Below are 19,691 nucleotides of genomic sequence, written 5' to 3' on the forward strand. Positions count from 1 at the left end.
ATTCTTGAAACAGAAATAACACCATGTTGATTTCTGAAGATCTCTCTTAATCTTGTTTTTTGACATACTATGAGGTTTTTAAAGGGATTTTCACCTTGTATGGCCAAAAGCCATATTCACATGGTAAGGTGCATGAAAATCTATTAATTTCCCAAAAAGTAAGAATAATTAAAAAAAAAAAATCTATTCTGGAAGAAGTGCTGATATCTGGCAAACATGTCAGACAAGTCAAGTAAACTTTAGGAAGGTGTCTAATATACGAAACGGGAAATTAGACTGAACATGAAAACTGAACTCAGGTGTTAATTGTGTACAGGAAGACAGGAGGGAGGGAGAATGTTCACTTTGCTAGAAACATAATAGAAGAGAGATTGGTGAGAACAGAGCACGTTTTTAGGAGAAATAGGATAATTTTATCTATTTATTTTCAAAATCTGTGTTTAAGTTCTGGAAAAGTTTGATATATGTTTTCATAAGGAGCCCTTAGTCTTAAGGCAGCCCAGCACTTTGTGACTCTAATGGACATCTGCCAGTTCTGGAGAAGTGAGATAGGCTCCCCAGTATAGGGTACCTGTAGAATATGTAGGGATATCTGCTGTGTCTTACTGTGACAGGTAATAATTCAGAAGGTTATTGAATATACATTATTACTTCACTGTATATGCTGCTGTTTAATTAAGTAAAACACTTTCAGCTTCCTATTTTGAGGAAGAGCAAATGCAGTATTCAACAAAATTGTTCTCTATTTTAATAATGTTCTATCATTAGCAGTTGTCAGTTTTTCCTTCTTAAGCAATATGTTCAGGGAATCCATTTTTTACTAGGGTGTGGGATCCCATAAATGTGGGATGATTTTTTTCCCCTCTAAGAATGTAAATTGTTTGCATCTTTTAGCTATTTTACCTTTTTAATGATCTAGGTGACCACAAGATAGAATGATACAGACCTCTAGCTTGCATGGAAAACATCTAAAGAACATGCAGCTACACTAGGTAACCCTATAAACTTCTCTAATTTAGTCTCAGGTTGAAAGCTGGTAGCATATTTTAGGATGCGGAAGTCGAAAAATGCTCTGGATTTTACTAGAGATGTCAGTTGTCAGAGGAGAAAGGTAACTTGAGGTCATGAGAGACTGGTACAGTTTTTTGAGACCAGTTGTTAAGCCCAGTTTTGTCAAGGTTTAATCTCAGTAATTTACATAGAGATAAAATATACTTCACTATTGAGCTAAACTTCTCTGTGTGTTGCATGTAGTCATGGTGCTCAGTAAAAGGTGCTGGGTTTCAGTAATATGTGATAGTGTTCTGCTCTGGGGTTTTTTATTGATGTTTTGGATATAGAGCAATTATAATACAAACTTAAATATCTTGTACGTTGTTATGTAAAATGCATATAGTTCTTAAATTTGTCAACTGAAGCTTCTGTGAACATTGCAATATATGATGATTTCTGTGATCTGCTCAGCTATACAAAAGAAAAAAATTCATAAATGTACATTTCATAAGTATCCTCAGGTAATTTTAACTGAAGCATTAAAAATAATTCCTGAGTAAAAAATGCTCATCTGTCCATCTATCTATGTGGAAAGATTATTTCTGGTAAGGACTGAAATTTGAAAAACAAACTCCCTAAATCTGATGGAGAAGGAAATGTCTGCCTTAGCAGGCAAGCCAACATTCAGGAGTGCTGAGAACATGTGGTAGGCTATGTGGCAAATACAAGAATCATCTGACTGTTTTGTCTTGGGGATTTTTATTTTTGCCCTATTTGCCTCTTAGTGCATTTTGCTCCTGTCACTTTTTAAATGTGTGTTCCTCAAAATATTGAAAATTGAATTCTTCTCTGTCACACCATTGTAACTCTGGAATAACTCTATTATCAGTAGCAGTATTCAAAACAAACAGAATTTGTCCCTCTGGTATTAGATATAATCTCGTATCAAAACATCTCCTGTGGACAATTAGGATTTATTGTTATCAGCTGCATTTAACGTTTTGACTTTAATGCAAAATTTTTTTGTAATTATATATATAATCTGTGTTTATGTATACCATGTATTTGAAAATCAACTCAAAATTTTGTGATTTTGCATTAATTTCTGGTTTTGCATCTTTAGCATATATTTCCAATCTCCTCACTTTGATTTTGTTATTTAAGATGCAAAGAAGAATGTAGAGCTTTTCAATGCACCAAATCTGTTTTCTTTTTGTAGTAGTTTCACATTTAATTACAGCTGTCTTTGATAATAAATTGTGTGCCAGAGTTTGTAATATATTTTATAAAGCAAAGTCCTTTGGTGAGTTGGTTACTGAAACAATAAGCGTTTGTGACAGGTTGTTTGCTGAATACTTCCTCTGTGCATATGGCAGATCATAGTTCAGTTGTTAGCAGATTATCCATTGTGCCTTGATGTTAAAAGAAGATACTTTTCAGTCTGTGCTTAAAGCTGTTCTGCACTGTCCTAAGAATGGTTATGTTGAGTGGGATCTAAGAGAAGTTAGGGGAAGTTCACATATACCAAGAAGGAAAAAAAATGAACACAGCAAATAGCTTGTAGTGATTCTAGCTTTCTGCTCGTGATCTCTGGTAGTATTTATTGTGAATTTTTCCACTGAATTTAAAACTGCTTTAAAACAGTTAATCAGTTCTGCAGTAGAACATCATTAAATACTCTTCAAATTTATAGCCAAAAAAGAACCTTTAAAGACATGTAGAACCATTATTACTTCGGCGCCAGTATTTTAATCCCATATTTTTAAAACTGGACTAGTCAGAAAAGTGAGGGGGTTTTAGACATCAGTATTTTGAACATCAATTTTAGAATGTAAGGAAATTTTACCCAATTAGAAGAGGAAAGTCAGAAATATTTGTTTTCAAGATTGTGAGGAAGAGGAACATGTAATGAGGGGATAATCTGTATTTTTCCTCACTTTTTATAATGTACCAAGGAATAGAGAGCAAAGAATATAGTGGAATTTTTCTGTGAAGAATTATATTCTGCTGTTGGTGACACACGTTTTAGTCTTCTAGTATGTTGAAGGATTGTTAAGATCTAAATCAAAGGTTCAGTTTGCAATAAATTGAAAATTAATTAAACCCCCATTGTTGTTTTGGAGATGGGGAGAGTATTTTTGGGAGAAGCATAAGGAAGAGTGAAAGATTAAAATTATTTTACTTGGAAACATGAATGTAAGGAGGTACATTTTAGATCATCTCATTTCCTTTTTAATGCAAATCTGATTATTTGATTATTCACTTTTATTATTTATTTATTTATCCTTATACAAAAGTTAGAAATTATTACATATTGGGAATGTAAGCATTTTTATAATGCAATAATAATAGTGCAACTATTGCACTCATTTCATCTGTCTGTGAAAAAGGATTTCAAGAAAAAATAATTTTGAATAGAATTAATTAAGGGATTCTTAAAGTGCTAAGCTTAATGTAACTGCAGTTCTTTAAAGCAGAAAAACAAGAGAGAAAACAAATAATGCCCCTTAAGCAGATGCTTATTCACGTAGGATAACTGCTCTTTGATTTTGGAGAGGTGGTGTGACTTGCAGTTGGAAACCTTGATTTATTGTGTCGTTATTTATATCTGCAATAAATGAGGAATAAGCATAAAACATAAAAAGGAAAATTAGGTATTACACTAGTTCTCTTTTTGTATTTTATTTACATGAAATATACGTTTTTTAATGGTGTGTTGCTGTGCCTTTTGTTGACCATATCTGTACGCCAGGTCTGTCTGCTTGTTTCCATTGGCTTGTCATGTTCACTAATTAGGGAACTGCTGCATGATTCACCTTGTTAATTAGAGGGACTTGCACACAAAGGCCCTTCGGGCAGTGCGAAAGAAGAGCCTAGCACTAGTGCCCTGAGAAAGCTACAGCCTGTGAAGTAATTCTTCTCATCTACCTTCTATTTTTTATTTGAAATGAATAAATCATTGAGATTTTCCTTGTGGAGTGAGAATGCAAGAATTCACATCTTTGTAAGATGTAAATTATATGTGATCAATAGAAGAGGATGACTACTGTATTGTACTTACAAGATTCCCTAATTTACTACTTGTCAGTGTATGAAAAATTGCTTGAAATATTTTGTCCCCACACTGTGGTATGTTGTTCCCTTGATCTGCACGAGAAATGAGCAGTAGCGGTTTTGCTATAGTTAAATCTAAAATAGAAAAGATGTAGATTATTTCAATTTTGAGCTTGTTTTGCATCCCCAGTGGAACTTCCATTTTGCAAGCGAACCCCCAGTACTACCCCCATAACTTTTAAGGGGGAGAAGAAGTTGGGCGTCTGGCTATTTTTGTTCCTGGTATTGCTCTGCCTCAAATCTCGCTTTTGAAAAGAGTAGCATACTTGCTATATTGTGTATTCTTTAGTTGAATATAGTTTCAGAATAAATTAAAATTGTTTTTGTCATGTCACTTAGACTTGATCAAACCACAGTCCAGACTGCAAAAAAGGATATTGCGTTAAAAGTGCACAACCAGTCTCTACACTACACATTTCCCATCTGTTTCTGACACTTCAGAAATTAACTTCAATGCTATTCTTTCTAACTATTTGATTAAAATTACTTATTACAGCTAAATGATTTTTAGTAGGTTGCTACGTTTGCCTCATTTCCTCAAATGAGGCTGGCAGTTTCAAGATGCAGATTTCCCATAAGAATGCTAGAGGATTGGTATCAAAATCTGGGCATTTTCTTTTGGAATAATCTAGTTCATAAAGCCTTTTACCAGAATTTCTGATTAACTAGTATTTTAAATGCACTTAAAATTTCTGCTATTCTGAAATTTTGTGGTAATGACATATAAGCAGAGAAATTTTAACAAAAGATAGAAATATTTATTATTTTGAAAAAATGAGGAAAATGCTTCAGGCAGGCTTGAGATTCTATGTTATGACGTAGTATCGGTCTTCACTTCCACGAAGCTGAGATATTCCTATGTACCTCAGTCTTCAGTTGACTCCATTGATGTACTAACCAAGAACATACTTTCGCCATGTTTTTGGTACAGTTCTGGTGTAATGGTTCGTAATTATTTCAGATTTCAAGTGTGTGCCAGAGATGGAATAGAAATAAAAGTAACAAAAGGCCATGCTATGCTATTAAAACTCATGACGCATGGAGAAGATTGTGCAGATAAAATTCTTGATCAGAGTCTCATAGTACTAACACAAAGCTTTAGTGGCCATGGAGAATTTTCACTATCCAAGTGGCTGTTGTATTACTCAGATACAATGAAAGTTTCTTTAAAGGGTATTTTTAAAAATGTTTATTTCAGGGATACTTCACCATCTGAAAAACAGAGCAGTTGATTCATGTTCTAGTACAACCTTCAACACTGTGTTACAGTGGACAGCATAGCCTCTGGGAGTTGCTGTGTGCACTCCAGCTGCAAGCGTGGGGAACTGATAGAAAGCTTGGTTGTGTGGTTCATCTGACCCTTGTATTTTCCAGTGCATGATTTTAAAAAAGCAAAGCATATTTATTTCCTCGCTTCTCTTAGTTGAGTTAGCTCCCATTATCCCAGTGTTTCTGTCAGACCTCCCTAACTAAATCCACAGCGCAACAAGTTTGCTCCTCTTTGTAACTTTAGTCTGTAACTCTAAACATGACCATCGTTCATACAGGTTTTCACTGTATTTTATATTCCCTAATCTTCATTAAAGCATCAGTTTCGGAGCCCTCACATAGTGTCTCACTTCAGGGGGAAAGAATAACATCCTAGAAATCTTGGGAGGATAGTAAACCCCCGCTTAGATTAACAAAGGGCCTGGGAAAAGATCTTAACCAGTTTTTCTCACCGATACCCCAAGAGTGAAGATACTCTTCTGTTGCTTGCACCTGAATTCAGGAGCCTGTGAATAAGCCATCAAGCTTTTTGACTGGGATTCTTACCAGTCGTATTTATGCTGTGTGAGTATGTCTTGTTTCCTTTGAAGAACAGTTTGAGAAGATTTGTAATTGTCCGTTGTTGTGTTGCTCCAAAAGATAATTAAGACTGATAACAAAAAAATAAAATAACAAATCTTAGGGAAATTGTTTCAGAACTTTTTCTGATCTTACAAGTAAATTACTGGCATCTCAAAAAGTTGCCGGTTCTAGTAATGCTGATGCTGCCAGTTGTCCGTGCCTCAGAAACCCTTTGCTCAAATGATCTGTATTTGGCTCGGTGCATCTGCCAAACACTGTTATGGGACCTAAAGAATATCAAGGCTTAAAATAGGGATGTCTCCAGCTTAGTATGGAAGAGCCTCGAACTGGTGCTACTGGAGGTAAGTTGTTTGAGGAATAGTATAACCAAAACCAGACAAAATGTGCTGGAGCCCCAACAGCAGATTTTGGGGAATGAAGAAATATAGTGATTAAGGTTACTGGAAGGACAAAAAAACCCATTGTTGTAGAACTCTTTCAGAGGAATTTGAGGGATATCGTTCTAAAAAAAGTATTTATTACACCTTGTATTACTATAGGTAGGAATATGTAGCTTAAGAGATGGTTGGACAGTTGCAGAAATAAGTGGGTTTAAGTTAAATTAAAATGGTGTACTGTATTTGGAAAATCAAAAAGGCAACTAACCAAGAATATACAGAATTAACAAAAAGAAGTTCATATATACCCATAAAGAGCATGAGTTGATTAAAGGGGCTAGTGGGATAAGAACTTAAAACTATTTGGGGAATAAAATAGTACTGGAGACGAAGTATGTTAAAGAATTACAAGACTTTAAAATCACTCTCAAAATTCTTCATTCTTTTGATTTTTTGTAAGCTGTAAGTAAGCTTTTAAGGAAACCTTCAAGAAAATTAAACCTATGAGTATGAATATATATATGAATCAGTTCAGAGAGTATGTGGTCTTGAGTAGTAAGGAGATAAAATTGTAGATTCACTGATAATTATTTTAAAAATCACATTTAACTGGGTAATGTACATGAGTGGAGAAGATTACAATTAAGGCTTTTTTTCAGGGAAAAATAAAAATGAAAGGCAGGATTATTGGCACTTTTATTTCATAAAAATGAAATGCAGGAAACCTGGCATTTTCTGTATCAGAAGTTTGACATATATTGTGTTGAAAGTAATATGGCAAATGTTAATGGAAAATCTGAGTAAACTTCTAAAACGTAATGAAATTAGATGTAATAAACACAAATGTCTATTGTAGGAAAGACACTTGATCAAAACTACCCCCGTTAAGGTTCCAGAACTGTATTCAGATGCTCATTATTTTGAGAAACATTCATCTTGGGGGCTGAAATGTTCCCAGCTTAGTCTTTGCCCAGGGTGATTTTTTTTCAAACACTATGCAGTAATTTTCAACTGTTGTTAAAAGTGTGTGGGAAAGGGGGGGGGGGGGGAAAGGGGGGAAGAAGAAAAATACCCAACACACGCACACCTTTTTCAGTAAAGTAAAATCTTGATCTGCTTCAAATAGATGTGCAGCCATAGCAAGTGATGATTGGAACTCCTACTGAGTTGTGGGACAGCTCTTGTGGAGAAGTAGCATTCCAGCTTTGTACTGAAGAAAATTATATGTAATTTGGCAGAGCCGTGATGGTTAGAAGTCTCACAGAATGTGTTCTGTGTATGATTTGCTATTACACATGTAAGACTTCTCTGGTATTGCATTGTTGCAGGGCCACTTCTAAACTTTAGGTACTTTGGACCAGCATGCTATTGCTGTAGGAGTTCTGCTGAGCTTTAGGGACTTCGGTAGTACAAAAGAGAGGCGGGAGCACAGCATGGGCATTCTGCAGACATTATCTGTTTTTCAAGACTGTCTCACTGAAGTTCACTGATGTACCGATCCTTCTTGATCATTGTCCTGGACTTGTTGAGGTTACTGCCAGCATTTTTAATGAGTTTCATTTTTTAATTGCACCTTCTGTTGTGGACATCTTAGGACATGTGTAATGGCTCCACATTTCAGGCTCTCCTCAGCAAAAAAGATGTTTTTCCAAGGGGTGTAATCACTGTCTGAGACTGATAGATATATGTTGCAGAACCATCAATTAAGACAAGCTTCTCCCAGCATATGACCCTGTTACCAGGAATTAAACCATCCATCGCAAACAGAATTAGGAGGGATCTTCATTGATGCCTGTCGGATAGAAATCAATGCTTAAATCATTGTTTATATGATCTTGCTTTCATCAAACATTTCTGCCATCTAGCACTCTCCGTTGCCAGTTTCCTGTTTGGTGTTCATTCCTGGCTGTCTTCATTCTTGATTGCGGTTTACAGTCTGTCGATATTTATAGCTTCTGTTGTGCTGTTAGCCTCTTCTCTGTCCTCTTTTCTTCTTCTTAGGTGGTATTTCTGAACTATGTTGGGAATTGTAAGTAGCCAAAATCTAGTTCTTTGTGGGCTGAGTTGGCTCTGTGACTACAGAAACTTTTACAACTCAGCTTCTATTCCCTTATCAAATCCTATATTGACAGTATTTAAACATACTTGACTACTTCCTCAAGCTCTTTCTTCTTTATCTTCACAGTCATCTCTGTCTCTCTGTCACCAAGTTATTTTCCTTCCAGGCCTAAAATTATCCCTGATTTCTGCCTGTAGGTAGAAAAACACCTCTTTGACCTTTCTCTCTCTTATGTGATGCCACTCCCTCTTCTCCCTTTTATTTTTAAAGGTACTTCTATGTAGACTTGAATTGTTAGAGTCCCAGTCATCCTCTTACTTTCTGATCATATTGAAGGAAATTTCTTAGTGCAGTCCTTAGCAGCTACGGCTCAGGCTCGTATTTCATCTACATCTCTGCTTTAAACAAAGCTAATTTCAGTTTGGTTAGGTTTTGCCCTCCATTTGGAGCACATTTCACCTTCCTTTCAAGATGCTTTTTGGTTTTGAACAGCTCCTGTCTCTGTTGAGTAGTGCAGTGCCTCACTAGCTGTTTGACATCCCTTTTCCTGTGGATTCAGGTGAGCAGGCGAGATTCACAGGGATGTTTGCATAGCTGACGTTAACACACTTGTGCTCACTGAAGAAAAATAATCCTCTGTTAACAGTACAGGTTACAGCCACTGCTAGGCCATTTAATTTTCTGGATTGGAGAAGGTGTTTGGCTTGAGATCTGCAGGTGTTCATACCAAGTATCCAGCATTTGTTTTACAGTTGTCTTTCCAGACCAAATTCATACCTTGAACAAATCCATAGAATTTATTCCTCTAGCCATAACTTCCTTGAATGCACTCTTGGATTAGTTGATCTTGTAAAAAAGTGGATAATAATCTTCACTGTTCTCTGTGGTTATTAAAATACTAGTTAGAGTAATGGATGGGAGATTTAGTTCTTAAAGAAATCTTGAAAATGAAACCATACTAATTTGTGAAACAGGTGGTTTCTTCCAGTTGTGTGGACTGCCACAACTGCCAGTGGAAGTAGAAATCTAAGAAGAAAAAAAATTCACTGAGCATATGATCACACCATATATTTATTTATTAGTATCTCAGTGACTGTTCTCATGACGACTTGTAGTGCAGAAAAGGCTTAAAGTGAAAAAGGCTTAAAGTAAATGCTTGGTTTCTCTTGCAAAATTATTTACAAAGCATGCCATGAATAAGTGCGTTCTTCGTTTTGGAAATTACTAAATCCAGATTTTAAGTTCTAATGTTGATACTTCAGATAGACATATGGCTGTCTTCCTTGTGGCATATGGCTTGTGGCACTTCTTTCTGAAATACCTAAAAGTATCATAGCAAATAATGATCTAAGGAAAACAACTAAAATTTTAGAACCTCTGTTGTTAGCTTTACTAATAAAGTAGTGAAGTAGTGTTCTTTTTGTAGTTGTAATGTTATGTCACCATCACAAAGAAGAAAATTTCATTGTGTGAAATAATATTGGTGCTTAATTCTTATACTGGACTTTTCATCAAAGGGATCTCTTCAAGTTGTCATTAAGTAATGAAATATGTCTCAGTAAGTAAATGGCATGCTAGAAATAAATTGGGATCAGATAAGGAGCCAGGAGCAGCATCTCATTTGTAAGCATTTTTTCTTGAATAATATATTGGAATATTTGTGTTTTAGATAAATATTTTGACTTTCAAAAAAGTTAATTGTTGTTGATTAGTGTGGTTCTGAATGAAGTATTGCTTCCTTCCCAGAGGGCAAAAATTTTTAATATGCTATTGATAAACATATCCATATTAATTGTGATGAAGGCAAGTTGAAGAATGATACTGCATCAGCAGTCCAATAGGAAAATGAGAGTGTGAATGAATGCAATTATCAAACGGTTGCATCTTGTTGGTTGATGTAGTAAGTTAGATTCATTTCTGCTAAATCATGTTAATTAACAGGAAATTTATTTATTTTATCAGGATGTATAGATATTAACAGGTGCTTCATTTGTTTAAATATCCAGAAATTATTAACTGGCTTAGTTAGAAGATAAACTATATTGTAGTAATAGGCTCCTTTGCAACTTTAAAACATAACTGATCACGTACAGTAACAAGCTGAAGTAGCTTTAGTTTCACAGGTACTTTTAAGTAATTTCAGAACATTGAAGATGGCTACATTTAATTCACGCTATTCTTAGCACTGAGAATTCAGAGGGTGATTACTTTGGAACTATGTACGCAGAGCTAGTTGCAAAGTCATTTCTACTTGACGTAGAGAATACAGTTCCAGAGTATGCTGGGGAGAAGAGCCTCCACTGGTCAGGGTCATGCGTTTGGCATCTGGTTGTACAAGAGGTATGTTTTAAAAGTAATCTCTGTTCGCACCAAATTAGAGTAATTAAATCTACGTTAATTACACAACTCCCACAAAACTGTTTGGCTATTCCTAAACTTCTTGCAAGATACCTGCAATAACCATATCAGGTTTTATGACTGTTAAAAATAGCTCATATTTCCATGGCATTAATTTTGAAAAGCTCCTGTTGAATCAGATGTTAGCAGTCACATTGCGTGTGTAAATGTCTTCATGAAAGGTAGTGTCCCCTTCTTTTTAACTGAAGCCAAGATACCGCTTTTTTTTTTTTTTTTTTAACCCCAAAGATTACGATTGAGGATAGTATTTTTGATAAAGAGTCAGATGATGAGTAGGAAAGAGACTGACACAGATAATCTGATGTCGGTTATGAAAAAACAGAAGTATGTGACTTTGAGATGGAAAGAAGAGAAAGTTGGAATTGGGGGTATGAAGAAGCCAACAATGGTGGTTAGTCTGCTCTGGGATGTTAAATAACATCCAGGAATCTTGTCAAATGTCTCACTAGTAAGTATCCATAAACTACAAAGATGTTTTATTGTAAGCAAATTGATAGTTAATAGTGAGGGTGCAGAGATGTTCCCTTAAGCCACCTGAAGTACATTAACCACTGCAAGATGAAGGCTTCTGTTGGTAATCAGTATGAGGATCATTATTCTTTTGATTATTTTAAAATGTAATTTTATGATACTCTGCCTTCAGATGAGCTTTGGGAAAAAAAAATAATCACTGAATTAATTTTTAAAAGATTGATGAGAATTTGTGCAACATAGTATCCATCAAGTATTTCAGCATTTCAGCTCTTATTTTATAAAACATAAGGATACCGTGACCTTACTGATGATGCATGTGTGTTTGATGTATTTGATATTTTTTGACCAACATTCATTAAGGTTTACATAAGAAGGTTGTTCATTCCTATTGTATGCCAAGGTGTGTGCTGTAAAACCAATGTCAGAAATTGTATTCTGGTTTTGTTTGGAGTTTCTGTACCTGGCAGCATATTCCTTATTTGTGTTAAAGCAGTATCTGTTAGTCCCACTGGGGCTAGATCATAAGTAAGGCATGTAGTAGAGGAGGATCCATGTCTGGAGACCTTATAGCCTCAATAGACAAGCTGGGTGAAGCGGGGTGAGAGCTACGGGGAAGTGAAGGGAAAGGTCTTGCTGGTATTCACCCAGTGTCAGTAGAACAGAGCCCAGCTCCTTTGGCTCGGTCCGCTGAGCCAGGTTTCCTGTCATGTGCTAAATTACAGGTAGTTGAAAATCTCGTGCATTTGTGTGGACAATCAGTGCTAGGCCAACACATTTGTCAAAAATTAGTATGTGATATAAAGAACTATAGCTCTTCTCCCTAAATCAAAAAGAAAGGACAAAGAACCTGATGAATAAACGAGTACAAACTCTTCCGCAGACTCTTTAATCTATTCCATGTTTTCTTCACAAAACAGCACCAGACACTTTGCAGGTTTCGAAGTGAGGGTAGGATTTGTCCCCCACTATGTGGAATTTAGAGAAATGGCATGTTTTGTTTTACAATTTGCACGTGCAAAAATAAAACAATACTAAATTACAGTTCTTAGAACAACTTTTCAGAGGCACTGTGTGCTTATATTACGTGTTGAAACGATCGCTGTGTATCGCAGTACAGGTAGTACAAAGAGCCAAGTCAGTATTAGCGTACTGTTGGTCTGAAAATGGTGACTCTGGATAAGATGATCATATAATAACCTTTGCATGATACCAGTTACCTACTAGACTATATTTCTGACCTGTACCTCCCAGGAAACAAATACCTACTCTAGTGCAAAATTTCTTATTCTGTGAAGCCATCCACTTTACAACTTCGTCTGAGATCACTGTAAGCCAGTTGGCCCTTGCTTAAATATTCATCAGACTTCTGATAATTGTGATAACCCTTATAGGCTGGCAAGCATGGCAAATTAGCAAAAAGATGATTGATCTTTTTTTATATGCAGTTTTATCTTCAACCTTTCCTGGATATATGTTATACTATAGTAATAATTTCTTCTCTAAGGTATTTGCCAGTATCTGGATTTGCACATCTATTTACAGTTGCCTTGAAGCCTCATAATTACAATACAGCTGAAATGTCCATTTTCTTTCCCTGACTACAAATAGGGATCAATTGAATTTTAAATGACTGCTTACGGGCTAGCTTCCGATCATGACCTTTGTAAATGATTAGAGCTCACCACTGTTGCTATCTACCTTGAAAGGGTAAGCGGGCAGGTCTGTCTAACTGGCATTTAATCTGGAAGAGAGCCAAAGATATTTGAGCTAAAAACCTAATATGAATTGGCAAAGAGAAGTATGTATAGACCTTTGCACTATTATTTAGATATTTTTCCACATTTCTTTTTTGTATTTAGGAAATTCTTTTATCCTGTAGATAAATGAGATGTATATTTGTAGATAATGTTATACTGAAGTTATGATAATAACTGAAGTTCCAAAATATATAGCATAAAAATGTGAAAAATGGCTTTTCAAACTCTAAATGTACTGAATTTGCTTTCTCTGAAGAACGTGAAAATAATGTCGCATTGCTAAATGAATAAACGTGAAAAAATGCACTAAATAGGATGTATGAAGTGGACCTGCTTTTCTAGGCAGAACTGAATGGAAAAAAGATACCATACATTGGTACTTTTTTGTTTAAACCTTCTTTCCTTTCAACATTGGCCAAGATAGTTCAGGCCGTGCCTGTCTTTGCAGCTCACATGTAAGTAATGGCTGAGACGCTTCTATCTACACTTGTCAGTTCAGTTTTATTTTAATGAAGAATTGTGCCTGTATCATACAATGTTTTTATTACCACTACTGGATTTCTTGAGGTAGTGTTCTGTGCATTTCTGTTGAGGTGGGAACAAGTATGACATCAATGAGATTAGAAAACAAACACCTCCTCTGAATTTATTGAAGGATTTTGCAAACCCAAAGTTTTGAAATTAATGATTACTAAGAGCTATGAATGCTTTTATCTAATTAAAATCATATGCTGCATTACCTAATCAACTATTCTTGTGTAGTATTGATGATCAGAGTATTTATTAAAGTAATATTGTTCATGGGAATTTGTCTCTTATCATTAACTCTCTAAAGGATTATACAGTTTATAATGAATATGCAATCTTACCTCTTCATCATGGGGTGGCCAGAGTATTTTCTCTTATTTTCTGTAGCATGCTATGTTGTTATGTAATGCAACTGGCAGGTTGGCTGCTTAGCCTCAAACTGGTCAAATGTGTTGTTACCTAAATTCTAATCCCAGAAAGCAGTTGTAAATTCATTTTGTAGGGTTTTTGTGTCAGCATTAACTTCTGCTAATGTTTAGATAGGGGTGTTTTATTAGTTTAGATACGGAAGCAAATATCAAGTATATTTTAAATACTCCAAGTAAATCTGCAATGAAAGAAAACGTTTGAGATGGTTTTTTGAGGATTTGAATTGGTATTTATACTCTTCATATCAATCTTAAACTGGAGATGTGTAGTTAGTATATAGTACTTACTGGCTAAGGCATTTTTCAAGGATAAGGATGGAGTTTTCAAAAACAGTTGAGTTATTTGGAAGCAGAAATCCTGTCAAAAGTCAAGAGAACTTCCATATCTTCATTGTTACTCTACTGCAAGGCTGCATGCTTGAGCTGCTAAAATGGTATTTCTAGGAACAGCAAAGTACTTAGAGATTGCTCATGTGTGACTTTTACCTCATGCTCACAAGTCTGAGAATAACTTTTTGAAATGACAGCAGAATAAAAACTAAAGAGTTTTTTCTTTCTCTAATAGATGCAGCAGCAAGAACTTGCACAAATGAGGCAGAGGGATGCCAATCTAACTGCATTGGCAGCTATTGGTCCCCGGAAGAAACGGAAGCTTGATTCACCTGGACTGCTTACCATAGGAGGAGAGGTATATGTCTATACACAGAATAAGAGAAATTATTATTTCAAAACCTAGTAGGAATAACTAGAGATGCTGTATGCCGCTATTTTCACTGAACTGTGTAACTTGGAAAAGGTGATGCAAATTACTAAATTAGAAAGACTGCGGGTCCAGTTTATCTTGCCACAGTTAAAATGACATCTCTTAGTTGTATTTTCAAGTGTTAACTTTCAACAGATAATGAAAGGATATTTTAAAAATAAGTTGAAAGTCAAGTATAGGTTTGTCCCTTAAACTGTTCACTGCCTTTATGCTTGTTTTCTCCTCTTCATAATCCAAAGGAAGACAGAAAAAAGAGTAGGGCATGAAGAAATATGCGGAAAAACGTAACTGTAGTCTTGCTTACAGTTTGGACCAAGAGTTTGTAGTAATACCAGTAAGTGTGGTTTTGTGACAAATATGTGTCAAAACTTTTTACAGAATGGCTGGTTGTCCCATGCAACTGCAAAGATGAGTTTGTAATCATGCTAAATTGTATGTAATTTTAATAAGAATACTGTGCTCTAGAAGTTGAATCAGATTCGTTAGCATGATTCTCCTGTTATCTTAAATGGAGAAATAGCTATACTACACAATGGAATGCAAAATCATCAAAAGCGTGATACATATTAACCAAGGTGGAGAGGTAGGGTAACATGGTTGCATTACCTTGGATAACTCTGTAAAGCGTACTGTGTTGTTTAGTACAGCTATAGTTGGGCTTCTTTTGTTTCTGCTAAATATGCCTACACAATAGGAGTCAAAAGTAATTCTCCGTGTTATATGTCTGTTGTGAGGAAAATGCAAACATTTTGTTTTGAATAACTGACTAACAGTTTTGGCTCAGACATTTGACTGTCTAAATGCCAGGCATTTCCAAAGGCCTTTTTGTTTCCCATTTTGGATAGTTTTTATCTGACTTCTCTCTCTTTTCATGTGCTAAGATTAGTGCTAAGGAATTAGCGGAGCTAGGAATAGAAGTAGATCTTGTTTATGTTCTAAAGTTGACTTGTGACTTCAGATATGTAGGAGGTGCTCCTGTTTTCTGGTCAAATTAGTTTCAGACTGAGGGAGCTTCTCAGGCTTTATGTTGTCCTGTTACGTTCCCTTCCTTTCAGTCTCCCTCCTTGTCTTACATTCGGTAAAGAATTCTGTTCTCCTCCATATGCTCCTGTAAGAAATCCCGCAACAACAGGCCAAAAGAAGCTTTCATTAGAAGTTCAACTGGATAGCGATAGCTTTGGCTTTCACGCAAAATTAATTTAAAAATAATCTGAACCTTCTAATAATACATGGATCCCTTCAGAATTTAACAAATGTACATTGCCCGCTTGTCTTTACTTGACCAAAGGAATATTTTCTCCTAAGTATCCGAATTTAATTTTTGTCTATTGCCCCTTTTAAAAAAAATGATCCTTTTTTAAGCTTTTATAATTTGATGAACCAAATTGTGGTCACCTTCAGTGAAACATTTTATTCAGAGCTATATGCCTGAATGGGTTATGGCGAACAGCTTCCCCTTCTCTCTAGAAGCTCCTTATTCTCCTGGTACAGTGCTTCAAAGAAAGATAAAGGTCTGTTGCAAATTCCAAAGACTTCTGGAGATTTTTGCTTCCTTTTATTGCTCCCTTAGCCCCAATATGTTACTCAATTGACAAATTATCCTTGAAGTTTTTGCCGATACGTGGATTTCCTGGAGTCATGAATTGTGTGGCTGTCTTGCCAGTTCAGACTGGATTGTTCCCATCCCTCTCCTCCTAACTTCTAACCATCCTGGCCGACTGACATTGGTGCCTGGCTGCAAGCTGATTTCAAGGACTTGGATACTGTATCTGGAGTATTCAGTGTCTTTTCTGGGGATAGGATCTAAAGTACTGTAGAAGCTGTGTCATGCAAGTTGGCTGCTAGAAACTCCCTCTTTCTGTTATTCTTCTGAGCTACTTATTAGGGCTGCTATGCAGAAATAAACTCAACTCCTCAAAAATGTTTCACTCTGAAAAGGTACTGAAAATTTGCACTGTTTGTCTAAGACTATCTGATTTCTCTTCTTTGGATTTCTGGAGACGATAAACAACATAGAAAAATGTAATAAGACCGTGTCCTGTTTTACAGACATCCACTTAGCCCAGTTCCACTTTCAGGTGTCTGACTTCCACTATGTCTACGACCCTCTGATTTCTCTAAGCAATTTCTAAGCTTCTTAAGTCTTGCTACTGATAATCTCTGTTTGCAAGGTCTGACTTGGCAAGAGCTTTCTTGGCCTGCCCTTTTTTTTTTTTTTTTTTTTTTTTTTTTTTGTCAAAACATCCAGGTTTTGTCCTTAAAGTTGTTGGTCTGATCATTAAACCTTTTTGACATACATGTGTAATGCTTTTGTTGCAGCTGAGACACTGTGTGTTTGCTGATTCAAAGAGATACCATTTACAAATCATCCCACCCCTTCATGTTACATTTTTTCCTTTTCTGAACTATCTGTCGTTTGATATTTTACTTAGTTGCATTGGCTCTTTTTTTCAATGGGAAGTGTTGGATTGCAGTCCAACTTCTTGGTTCAACAGAAATGCTAGCTCACAATTTCTCTTTGGAAATTGAATCTTTTTAATAATACCCTTTTGATCTGAGCAGGAGGTCAGTTTAGGCAGTAGTGACGGTTATTTTGCTTGAGAGAAAAAGTTGGTGGAAAAGCTTAGTGTTTCTCTGTACTGTTTGTTGTATACTGAGAAACAGCTCTTACACGGCTTTTATAAATGTGAAAAAGTTTGTGCTCGTAACTGCAAGTATTTCTCCACCAGCACTTTGTTCAAGAGTGTTTTCTTTAAACTTGTTCTCTGTCTCACATTGCCAGGGCTCATTCGGACTTCTTTGCTTGTTTTCAAGCCATAGATATATAGATTTTTTTTTTTTTTTTTTTTTTTTTCAGATGGCAGGATTAACTTAAGTTATCAAGGTCAGGCCCATCATTTGCCTCTTTTGTACTAGTACGGCTGGGTTTTTTGATTGCTTGGGGAGATGGAAAATTAGCAGTTTGGGAGTGAGGTTATTTTTACATCATCTATGTTCTTTGATTTGCTTCTCCATGCAGCCATATAAAAAGTTCCTTTCAAAAAAATGGGAAAAGTTTTTATAGAAAAGTGGATGAGCAGGGGCTAGATGTCCTCAAATAACACTGCCACCAAATGTGTAACTAGTTTCAGACTGTGATTACACAGTAGCCTGAGCTAATCTGACTGTGATCTCTATCCCAATCCCTAGTAGTGCATTCCTGCCCCTTCCCTTTCATTGGCTCTGGCTCTTGCTGTACCCTGTGCTAACCGTTTCCATTTGATAAATTGGCAGAAAACTAACCTAACAACAATAAGAATTGAATAGTTTCTGCTTAGCTTGCTGAAGTAGTTTGGCCTAGAGCCCAGTGAGCACTGGAAAAGAAACTTACAACAAGGCAGACAGCAAACTTGAGATCACCTGCTCTTCATTCACTTTCTTTTTAGTACCTTTCTTGTCTTCCCGTATTTTAGATAATCTGCTAGAAACACAGCTTCCTCTGTAGCAGCCGGCAGCTCATTAGTAATTCAGCCTGCTTATTATTATAATGCAGTTTAGATCAAGAGTGAAAGAGAAGGGGTAAAGAGAAATGAGATACCTTTGGAAGAATTCAGCTTCTCTGCCTTGCAGAGTTAAAAATACTGCATTTGCAGAATTTTGTAGGTTTTTTAATTTATTTGATGATACTAGATAAAATTATTGGAAAATATCTTTAAATTCTACTGCTTTTTTGGAATTTAATGCGTGATTATCAAGTTAGGTATCTAACAATCCTGAACCATGTTATGCATTTAGCAGCAGTACTGCCTAATTTTAATTTGCTGTGTGGGTCCTGTTAATGCCGATGCTGGTACACAGCAGTGGATGGCAAAGGTAGGGCAGTGGATGACATACACAGGAAAGGGAAGACAGCAACCATTTAAGCTCTTTAGTTAGTATCCTTAAGCACCTCTAATGTCAGAATAAAAATAATAAATTTTTGAGTTGCTTTTGTTTACCTTATGGATTTTGAATCTATTCAGTTCATATTTTCAAGCTTTTCTTGAATTGTAAGGCTTTTAAGAATTAGGATTAAAAATCGGTTTTGTTTATAGATAGATATTTTCATGTAATTGTAAGAGTTAAAGCTTTAAGAAAAGCATTAACCATCACAAGACTAGGTCAGGTAGCTTTACAAGTTAAATATTTGAGTAGTGCTAAGGTGGCATGAATGCAGAATTTGCTTATTTCAAAGTCCCTCATTTTTTACTATGGAATTAAAGTGTAGAGGTTAAATGCAAGTATTTTTCTGTATTTAAGAATAATAATAATGAAATAATTTGGCTTTTCATCAAGACCTATGGCTAGTATCCCAAAATACATAAATATAGAGTATATGTTTGAAATATCTGAGGGTATAATTTGTTTAAATATCAAGTGAAAGCCCTCTCCTGGTACTTGCTGGCACAGATGGTTTTTGAATACTGAGCTTCCAAAGGCAGCTTCAGGGCTAGTTCAGTGAATCACCACTTATTGAAGACAGTCATTTTAGGGATAAGAAAAAAACCCTCTTTCTCGCATAGTGGAAGAGTAGTCATCTTAAGAATATTCAGCAAACTATCCCAAACACCATCTTTCAAAATTTGCAGGAGGGCATGTTGGGCTAGCGCTCCAAGGGAGATCTGATACTTTGTGTCTTTTCTCATCCAGTATATTCCAAGAAAAGTAATGTTCTTGTAGACCTGGAAAGTCCCAACCCAACTACAGTTAGAACAGTGATGTTTTGTGTAGAGAAAAGCTAATTACTAAGGTGATTGTGAAATGTATTTCGGGTACAAGGCACCACATTTTTTTTAATTAAATTAATCTTTCAGATGGTATAATTTGAGCATTTTAAAGCTGTTTTCATGTTAAGGTTTTGTATAAAACATGATTAAGATTCTGATTTGAGACATGGAAATCTGTGTTATA

The 19,691-nt window shown here is 35.7% G+C and overlaps 1 protein-coding gene across 1 annotated transcript in view; it reads left to right on the top strand.

Moving 5' to 3' along the window:
* Nucleotides 1-19,691, top strand: part of LOC115345659 (transcription initiation factor TFIID subunit 4-like) — a 151,797-nt gene that overhangs the window by 90,284 nt on the left and 41,822 nt on the right. The window contains exon 14 of the mRNA XM_030024824.2: nt 14,565-14,687. Within this exon, the coding sequence (XP_029880684.1) occupies nt 14,565-14,687 (123 nt within the window). The remainder of the gene's footprint in view (nt 1-14,564; nt 14,688-19,691) is intronic.

Source organism: Aquila chrysaetos, chromosome 9, assembly GCF_900496995.4.
Source record: "Aquila chrysaetos chrysaetos chromosome 9, bAquChr1.4, whole genome shotgun sequence".
Classification (NCBI taxonomy): Eukaryota; Metazoa; Chordata; class Aves; order Accipitriformes; family Accipitridae; genus Aquila; species Aquila chrysaetos.